General features: G+C 43.0%; 1 protein-coding gene across 1 annotated transcript; it reads right to left on the reverse strand.

Moving 5' to 3' along the window:
• Positions 1-2,890: 2,890 nt before the first annotated feature.
• On the reverse strand, positions 2,891-9,424 carry LOC139460033 (uncharacterized). Its single transcript, XM_071241690.1, has 5 exons — positions 9,234-9,424; positions 7,990-8,089; positions 6,740-6,864; positions 4,745-4,936; positions 2,891-3,923 (listed from the first exon to the last, which is right to left on the reverse strand). The coding sequence occupies exons 1-5, from the start codon at positions 9,286-9,288 to the stop codon at positions 3,328-3,330; spliced, it is 1,068 nt and encodes a 355-aa protein (XP_071097791.1). The 5' UTR covers positions 9,289-9,424; the 3' UTR covers positions 2,891-3,327.
• Positions 9,425-10,408: the final 984 nt, after the last annotated feature.

Raw genomic sequence — 10,408 nt, forward strand, 5'->3', positions numbered from 1 at the left:
CTTGGGCACGCCAGAAACCTATGATTGTGGGTTCGAATCCCGGTTCACCCCAATTATGTTTCTAGGTATGTCAGCACCATACCCGTGCTCCTGGGTTTCACCGAAGTGGTAAACCTCTGAGACCTGCATCACTTCGGGCTTTCCTCCCACAATAAGCTGACACGCCGCGATATAACTGGAATACTGTTTAAAGCGGCGTTAAACCCAACTCACTCACTCACTCTTATTGGTATTGAGCTGAAAAATGACGTCGACAGCGGCCATTGTGTGTCATCGACATTGAGATCAGCATTTTCTATTTAATGTCTAGGAGCTTAACTAACTTTTAACCTGTTTTGTAACATAAACAGGTGCTCAATTATTTCTTTGTAATAAGTATTTTGTCATAATGACGTGTATTCTCGAAACAGATACTTTACAATGAGAAGCATTTGTCAATCTTTTTATGTAAAACATGGGCTTTCTTAAAAGATATTCTTTATGAAAATGGCACTATTTATTTCTCATCTTGTCGGCTGTTAATGTACTGAGTGAATGTTTCACAACTATTCCATTATGGTCTAGGTTTGGTGAAAGTTAATGAAAGTTACTTTAGTGATGTCTGATGCAATTCCCTGTTTTTACTTGTACCATATGTTCCCGTGTTTATGAGGGTGAAAAGGGAACGTGTTTTTGTGTATCTGTGACGGGTGACACCGGTGGGGCAGGATATGCTCACCTTTTCGCAAAAAACCTTGTATCATCACAGGTGATAGTCGATGATAAAGCCATGCTAATGATATAGTCGGAATCGGAAAACGGACTCTAGTTTTAGCACATATTTCTTGGTTTTGTCGCTTTTTACGGATGTAAACATTTTACTCAATGCATTCTGTCCTTGGTGTAGGCCAAACATTATACATGCAGTTTATTCTCAATAACCATCAAAAGTACAATCATTGATTCGGACAATGCTGTAGTTATAATATGGTGTCTACACAGTTGTCACTTTTATATGAGAAGCGTCTGGGTAGCCTAGTGCACTAGTGGTTAATGCGTTCGCTCGTTACGCCGAAGACCCGAGTTCGATTCAAGGATACACTGTGTGATGGCGTGATATTGCTGGAATAATGCTATAAGCGGCGTAAGCTACAACACACTCACTCTTCACTGTTATATGCTACGTCCCCTATTGTTGTCATGTTACGCATGTCCCTCCGGCTTGTAGTATGAGTGAGTGAATGAATATAATTGTTTCGATAAAACAGGTGAGGTGAGGTGAAATGGGGTTTAACGTCGCGTCCAAGATTATTTCACTCATATAGCGACGTGCATGTACGCGTGTGCGTGTGTTTGTGTAGCTGCTTGTACTAGTCCGGACTGATGCCGATTTAAAGTGCAAGGTCACTGAGATACCATGCCGCAGTTTAACATGAATACCCGACTCAGACGCAGTTTACTGACTCCGAGCCGACCAGTCCTTGTTTTAGCCCCTTAATGCCGAGCGCCAGACAGAGAAACAACAAGTACCATCTTTTAACGTCTTTTTGTTTGACGCGGCCGTGGATCGAACCCGGGACCTTCCGCTCTCCGGGCGGACGCTCTACAACTAGACCAGGGAGGCGGTCCGATTAAACAGAATCGATGAAAAAGCAAATGATACATTTAGTAGAATACTCTCTATCAGACCGAGTATCAGTGTCAAAGATAAAAATAACAAACTATAGGCATTTTTATTATTTCATGCATGACATTTTAACCCTACAGTTATCCGAGCGAGGTCGACAAACATGACAATGGTACTGATAGTATAGCGCAGCACTCCCGGCAAACTACCTCCAGCCTCAGCAACTGGCCATGGTGCCTCGTGTACAGTCAGAGACTTGACATGGAATATCTCACACACTCACTCTCATCAGCACTTTCTTAAAGGAGCATGCTCGACTGTTCAGTACGAATACTTAACTCGTCTGTTGATATCGTTTCAATATGGTAATAAATGATAAGACTCCTGCTCAAAAGATTTTTCGATCAGGGTTCAACAGTCAAGGCCTCGGTGAAGTTAAATAGTTTATGGCAGACATGTGGATGACATTTCCAAATATGACGCATCACTGACCAACTTCCTATTTTGACTTGTTTCATTTGTTCCCGTGATTTAGGAGGGATTTTATCGAAAAAGAAAATGTCAAGAAACTGCTTGAAAAAACAATTAAGCTTAAAATGACAGACAGCAACAAAAAATACACTGTTGCAACGTTGTTGGGTTTTTTATAAAATAATTATGTTTGTTGATAGTTTTAATAAAAACAACATCTGGTTTTGCTAGTGTAACAAAACATATCAAGTCTCCATACACAATACCATAAGAACAAGCTATTCTGACACCTGTAAAATGGTATTCCTGAAAGAGGTAATATCCCTGAAGCTAATGGGTGAGTGAGTGAGTTGGGGTTAACGCCGATTTTAACAGTATTCCAGTTATATCGCGGCGTGTCAGCTTAATGTGGGAGGAAAGCCCGAAGTGATGCAGGTCTTAGACGTTTACCACTTCGGTGAAAGCCACGAGCACGGGCATGGTGCTGACAAACCTAGAAACATAATCGGGGCGAACCGGGATTCGAACCAACAATCATAGGTTTCTGGCGTGCCCGAGGAACGCAACTTAGCACAGAGAACAGTGGCGCCTTAGACGACTGCCCTCACCCCAACCCCCAACACACACACACACACACACACAAACACACACACACACACACACACACACACACCCACACACCCCCACACACCCCTCCAATGTTCATGTGGAGGTATATATTGATGGTCAGACGTTTTAGTAGTATTAATAGTTTTCAACATACTTAAAATGGATAGATACATAAAAATCACGCTGATATAACTGCACCAAATCTTCATTTGAAGTTCCACATCCATGTTGCCCATTCCTCTCCATTGGCTATGTACTGTAAGTACGCAGTAATAGTAATACATGTTAGTGGGAGAGTTCCCTCTCACACTCGTTTGAGTTTCTCTCAGGAGAATAAGTATTATAGTCACCCTATAGAATGTGGGACAGTGACGTTCTTCGTAAATAATTCACTGTCCTTGAATACCATTATGTTGTTTGAAATGTAACGTGGTAATGTATTGATGGGGTGTGATACATTAATTTCATTATACTTGAATCATACAGCGACCACTTCGTCCTTCGGTTCCCTTTATACCGACTTTGAATCGGTCTGGTTCTGAACCTCTTGTAAATTTGCATTGGTGTTGCATTGTTTTCCTCTTCTAATGGTATTTCACTGATCCTGCAACGGTATTGTACTATACTAGTATTCACTCTGGTTAATATCTTTGCAATGTTAGTGCCCCGTTTCGCTCTGGCAATGCTGTTTCACTATGGTCAAGTGCCAATGGCGTTTCACTATGGTCCCCTGAAAATGGTGTTTCAATATTGTCCAGGGACAGTGGTGTTTCATTGTAGTCCTCTCTTGGTATTACATAGTGATTCTGTTGTAATATCACACCGTGGTCCTCTGGCACTGATATTGCACTCTGGTCCTCTTGCACAGGTATTGCACTCTGGTCACCTTGCACAGGTATAGTTCTGTGGCGTTCTTGTATAGATATTGCACTGTGGTCTTCATGCAATGGTGAACCGGTATTCTCCTCACTGATTGTCACGACGTCCCAGTAGGCAGGGGGGCTTTCCCTGGGGTGAACTGCCACGACCTCCCTTGAAGGGGATACAACTACTGACCAGTAATCAGGGGGATTACTTTCCACGCCTGATGAAACTGATGGCGTTTGTTGTCCTGTGTTTTGGGGGCGGTTCCAGCACGTTTTACGGACAACGTGCCTTGTTATCACAGAAAAAATAGCCACTGCTATTAATAAACAAGCGGCAATTCCTAGTATAGCCCCTGTTGATAGCGACGACGCTGAAAACAAGTAGCACCTTAGCATTAAATAATAATCAAGTGTTCACTATTTATTGGTTTGTGAACACGTCACTATAAAGTTCATTAAAATACATATATGAGCATAATCTGCAATTTCATGTGATTCTATTCTTTAAGAAGTTAAACCACGATGAAATACATGTCGGTTACCTCTTTGCTGAAAAAACTAACGTGTACGAAGGGTAAGGTTCTGACACAAAACGACCGCCTCCGTAGTCTAATGGTAGAGCGTCCGCCCGGAGAGCGGAAGGTCCGGGGATCGATCCCCAGCTGCGTCATACCAAAAGACGTTAAAAGATGGTACTTGTTGTTGCCCTGTCTGGCGCTCGGCATTAAGGGGCTAAAACAAGGACTGGTCGGCTCGGAGTCAATATACAGTGTCTGAGTTGGGTATTCATTTTAAACTGCGGCATGGTATCTCAGTGTGCTAGCACTATAAATCGGCATCAGTCCGGACTAGTACAAACAGCCACACACACACACACATACACGTGTATGCACGTCGCTATATAAGTGCAATAATCTTGGACGCGACGTTAAACCCCATTTTACCTCACCTCATCTAACACAAAACTCAAACCAGGGCGCATCTGGGATTCGAACCCTTGATCATATAATTCCGCCTAAGGGACACAACTATGTGCTTCGATTGCAGCGCATTAGATGGCTGCGTCACAAGTGCCACCAGATAATATTGATTTTATATCGTTTCCATGCTTTTAATGACAAAGAAGCACGAAAGAGTATGTAAATATGATAATGTCTTTCTATTAAATATAAACGCGCACCAGTATACATACCGTTATCAGCGCCAACAGACACATCGCTCATATTCCCCATGGTAAATTCATTTGTGCAATACCAAACATCAAATTTGAATTGGACACCGACTGGAGTCTTTGAGTAGACAAAGGTTTGGTTGCCAGTGCTTCTAAGCAGCGGAGAGTTCATGTCACACCATCGCCCTAGAATAGTCGCATCACTGTCAAACCCTGAAATACAAATGAACATATGTCTGAGTGAATGAGTGAATTGGGTTTATCATACCTCCATGTCAGAATGATGAGATCTGATTGGCCCACGTGATCTTGATCAAATACTGTGTAAACGCCTTGGAGGGTAATACACTTCTCAGAGGGGAAAATAAATCTCTTATACCCAACAACAAGCACAACCATCTTCCCGAGGCAAGGGAGTTAACTGACTTTAAAAGTCCAGTTTCCACCCTTGCCGAACTAGGCTGGAATTACTGGGCTCGATCGTAGCCACCAGTGGCTTTTACCAGTTATGTCCCTTCTAAGCCTCTCCTATGGACCAATTAGATTCCACCTCTCGTATATCACTTGCGTTTGCTTCACACAAAATGGTGGGACCCAATCAGGACGATCTGATCGATAATCAAGATCTATATTGTGATAAAACGGGTCTTACATCAGATCATGTGAGCACCTTGATTAAAAACATGAAACGATTTGGAAAATATTTGCTGACAACGAGTTGGCGGTGCACATGCTTTGCAAATCCTGCAATCGACCGAAATCTGCACGACAGTTTACGAACCGGATTTCGGTTTCGGTGCGCGATTTCGATTGGACTATGCATAGACTCGTTAGTCCAGCCAAAATTTCACTCCAGCCTAGTTCGGCAAGGGTGGAAACTGGACTTTTATAGTCAGTTAACTCTCTTGCCTCGGGAAGATGAAGCACAACAGGCTACACGTGCATTTCTGCGACAGAATAAATCCTTTATTCCCCGCTTCAAAGCAAAATGCCACACGCTTTTTCCGAGCCAATGTCACGTGACATAGCGCAAGCAAACCTCATCTCCATCGAGCAGCTGTTTTCTATAAATTTGGAATATATTTGAATTATTTTACGTCATCTTGAAACATGTCGGTAAGATAAATTCGTCGTTGTAGCAGGATCGCGAGGGATTCATGGGGTTTTATGTACCCTTCGTGATCCTGCTACAACTTATATTAGACCCGTGAAGATCCGGGGTAGAATAGGTCTTCAGCAACCCATGCTTGCCGTAGAAGGCGACTATGCTTGTCGTAAAAGGCGACCAACGGGTTTGGGTGGTCAGGCTCGCTGACTTGGTTGATGCATGTCATCGATCCCGATTGCGTGGATCGATGTTCATGATGTCAATCCCTGAGCCTCCGTCATATAGCTGGAATACTGCTGAGTGCGGTGTTAAACAACAAACAAACAACTTATAATAACGCCGCTTTCTACAGTCTCAGTCTTATCACGGCGCGTCAGCGTGACGTCGGAGGAAAGTTCACAGTGATGCAGATCGTGGACCCAGGTTTGATGTTGACAACCAAGAAACATAATCACGGCGTATCTCAGTGCTCGAAGCCCAACGGAGAGCTAGCGATACGGTCACTTTGCTATATAAATATATATTGTCATGCAACTCACTGTCGCAGTTGTAGTAGCATATCTATATAATTATGCAAAACAATATGTAAAGCGCTCCCAAATACTTGCATTAGTCCGTTCTATACTGATTTCTGAAAAAAACCGCGTTTGTTTACAAACAAGAGCAAAGTCCGGACACGTGATATGCAAATTAGCCTGTGGCAGTGATGTTATGCTGAGTCACTACTGCGCCGGAGTGTTTCTGGCATGATACAGCAAATGTCATTGATTGATAAATATGCAAATATAAAGGTCAGGTTGGTACTAATTTCAGTGTTTACAAACAAACATGGCGTCGCCCTTGTCAATTTTCGATTGAGTCAAAATTGACTAATAGGTATCTGAAGTCATTCTTGGTCTACAACTCACCATCATAGACGTCGAGATATGTCATCATACAGTTTCGAATGTTGGTCATCTTAGGAAACTGAACGAGAAGGCAAATAATTTTGTCCGGACCAAACGCTGTTATTCTCCACCAACAAGACACATCACTGAAAGAATAATACATTAACTTCTCAACATGGGATCATTTCAAGAGTGTGTAGATGGTAACTGCAAAAAAACATTTGTTTGTTTGTTGTTTAACGCTGCACTTAGCACTTTTCCAGCTATATGACGGCGGTCTTTAAATGATCTAGTCGGGACCAGACAATCCGATGATTAACATCATGAGCAAAGATCTACGCAATGGGGATCCGATGACATGAATCAACAAAGTCACTGTCCACGCGATCCCGTTAGTCGCCTTTTACGACAAGCATGGATTGCTGAAGATCAAAGTCTCAATACGTGTCAATGAACAGGGCTCAAAGGATAAAATAACTGTGATCTTATTCTTGTTTACCATCACCACAGATGAGATGAGATGAATCAGAAGCAAATAACTATTATTCTTCTTTGTGACCAATTCAGTTGTAAGATCATAGTTTCGTTTGCTCTAAGTAAAGAAGTGCGAGCAGGCTGAACATTGAGAGTGGTATCTTTGCATGACAGTACTTAACAGCGCGTGTCTTTACTTCCTGCTTTTAAAGGAACATTGTGACAATTAATGACACAGCTGTGGGACACACCTTTTACACATATCATAATACAAACGTCTTAAAGACATACTTGCCCAAGACAAAATGGTAGTTCTAGTATATTTGATTTACATCCTAAAACACCCTTTCAACTCTGTGGAGCACAGATGACCAAGTTGTCTGAAGACCCATAATTCGCTGTACAGAGTTGCGTCCCTTGGACACGCAAGAAACCTATGATCGAGTTCAAATCCCGGTTCGCCTCTTCGTTCCTATGTTTGTCAGAGCACCATACCCGCGCTCGTGGGTACCAAAGTGGTGAAGGTCTAAGACCTGCATAACTCCGGGTTTCTTCCCACATCAAGTGATACGCCGTGATATAACCGCAATATTGTTTAAAGCGGCATTTAGCCTAATTCACTCACTCCTAACTCTGAAATCTGGCATTTTATCATTTATATGAGCCTAGTGCTTAATGACACGATTAGACAGAGAGAATGTTTCACTTTACAACGTGACTCTCTTTACAACATCTGCACCAGAACATAGTCTTGTTTAAGGGAGTATTGATGCGGCTCTAAAGATGCCTCTACTTACAATTTGTTGCTAGGGTATGCATGCGGAGAGGTAAATTTCATGACCGTAAGGCCAGCGACGATGCCGGAATCGTTCCTGCATTGAAGGGTCTGGACCATACCTGAAATATGTCAACAACAAATAGTCATTGAGTCGGGAGATAGATAGAGAGAAGGAGAGAAAGACAGACAGGCAGACATAGGCAGAGACAGACACAGAGACTCACAGAGGGAAAGAGAGAAGGGGGTGAGTTGGGAGTGACATATGAGAAGGAACAGAGAAGGAGAGGAGAGAGAGACACACAGAGAGAGGAGGGAAAGAGATTAGTGATTGATAAGATGGAGAGTGGAGGGAAAGATGTGGAGACAAATGAGGTGCGGAGACAAGATGACGAGGGGAGGGGGAGCGAGAGAGAATGAGAGAGAGATAGGAAAGAATTGAGGGAAAAGATGGGTTGACGGATAAGAAGGAGCAGAGAAAATAAGAGGAGGAGAGACAGGAGAGAAAGAGAGAGAGAGAGACAAACAGAGAGAGGGGAGAGTTGAGGGGAAAGATGTGGAGACAAATGAAGAGCGGAGAAAAGATGAGAGGGAGCAAGAGAGAAAGAGAGGGGAAAAGAGGTGAGTGACTGATGGGAAGGACCGAAGAAAATATGAGAAGGGGGAGGATGAGAGAGAGAGGGAGAGAGAGAGAGAGGGAGGGGAAGAGGAGGGGAAAATATGGGAAGACAGATGATAAGTGGCAGAGAAAGAGGGGAAAGAAAGAGATACACACACACACACACACACACACACACACACACACACACAGAAAGAACGAAAGGGAAGAGATGGGTGACATGTGAGGACCGGGGAAATGACGAGGGAGAGAAAGATAGAGACATATAGAACGAGGGGAGAGAGAGTGTCATCACACACAGCATGTTACTTCAAGAATAGTGCATACAAAGGCTTGGGGTAAGTGGAGCGTAAACAAATACTGCCGTAGATATTATCTTGCATGAAACCAGTTATCACGAGACCTATACAGACTGACGCAAGCGTTTACAAATAGCCTGTGATTTAGAGCATATCCATTACTGAACCAAAACCAGCTAACGACGTCCAAGCACTTACTATAACATGTTCAATGTTCAATATTACATGACTTAATCCACGGTGATACAACGCGGAAGTAGGGCGCGCATATCGAATGAACGATAGAGTGAGTATTGAAAACATCAAGGTAATCAATGACGTAGAGTAAAGACTGACATGGATACCGACCTGACACAGCAAGCAGTAGGTACACCTGTGCAAGAATACTCCTCTCTGGAGACATCCTAACTGCAGAACACAACTTCTTCTGTTAATCTGACTGTTTGACCAGTCACTCTGACGGCCACGCGCGTACCGCCTGTAACCCGCTACACGACAGCATGCTGCTAAATGTAGGGATCAAGTTTGCTGCGTCATGCCATGCTTCGGTGGATATCTATCCGGTATTGAGAAATGTTAACGCGGTGTTGATTGTGTCCACATAACATCACAGCAAAGGAAAGTTTTATATAGCTGAGCTCTGTCGGGTCCGCCCTACATTTTTTAAAAGCAATATATTTTGTGTTAGCAATACATTCTGTTTACATTAAGTAGCAAATAAAGCACCTACTTTTGGAAATGTTGGAGTGTTCTTGTTCATGGCAAATGTTGTCATTTGTTGTTTATTGTTGTGTGTGGATGTTATACTTGCTGTTATTCTTATAGTTTAGTTGTTTGTATCTTGTGTAGACCTTTACCTATTTTGGTCCACCCTATATTGGTTTGATGTTATTCAACAGATTAATATAGCCAGCTAGGTATATACCCTTCCTTCCCACATTTATACCAGATGCTTAGTCTTTTATAAAAAATGCACATTTTTTTATCATGAATATCACTATTTTGTTAACAGAATCATACAAATGTTGTTTGTTATTTGTCAGGAGTAGGAGGTGAGGTGAGGTGAAATTGGGCTCAACGTCGCGTCCAAGATTATAGCACTTATATAGCGACGTGAATGCACGTGTGTGTGTGGCTGCTTGTACTAGTCCGGACTGATGCCGATTTATAGTGCTAGCATACTAAGATACCATGCCGCAGTTTAACATGAATACCCCACTCAGACACAGTATACTGACTCCGAGCCGACCACTCCTTGGGCACGAGTGGCACAGTCGTCTAAGGCGCCGCGATTCGCTGTGCAGAGTTGCGTCCCTTGGGCACGCCAGAAACCTATGATTGTGGGTTCGAATCCCGGCTCGCCCTGATTATGTTTCTAGGTTTGTCAGCACCATACCCGTGCTCCTGGGTTTCACCGAAGTGGTAAACGTCTGAGACCTGCATCACTTCGGGCTTTCCTCCCACATTAAGCTGACACGCCGTGATATACTGGAATAATGTTAAAAGCGGCGTTAAACCCAACT

Source organism: Haliotis cracherodii, unplaced genomic scaffold, assembly GCF_022045235.1.
Source record: "Haliotis cracherodii isolate W230 unplaced genomic scaffold, xgHalCrac1.p SCAF_1, whole genome shotgun sequence".
Taxonomy (NCBI): Eukaryota; Metazoa; Mollusca; class Gastropoda; order Lepetellida; family Haliotidae; genus Haliotis; species Haliotis cracherodii.

What these genes read in the sequence shown, in the direction of transcription:
- LOC139460033 (XM_071241690.1), bottom strand. Translation starts at nt 9,288, where the DNA reads ATGTCTCCAGAGAGGAGTATTCTTGCACAGGTGTACCTACTGCTTGCT. An exon ending in CCTACTGCTTGCTGTGTCAG is followed by an intron (nt 8,090 to 9,233) that starts GTCGGTATCCAT and finishes GACATATTTCAG; the next exon opens with GTATGGTCCAGACCCTTCAA. An exon ending in GCATACCCTAGCAACAAATT is followed by an intron (nt 6,865 to 7,989) that starts GTAAGTAGAGGC and finishes TTATTCTTTCAG; the next exon opens with TGATGTGTCTTGTTGGTGGA.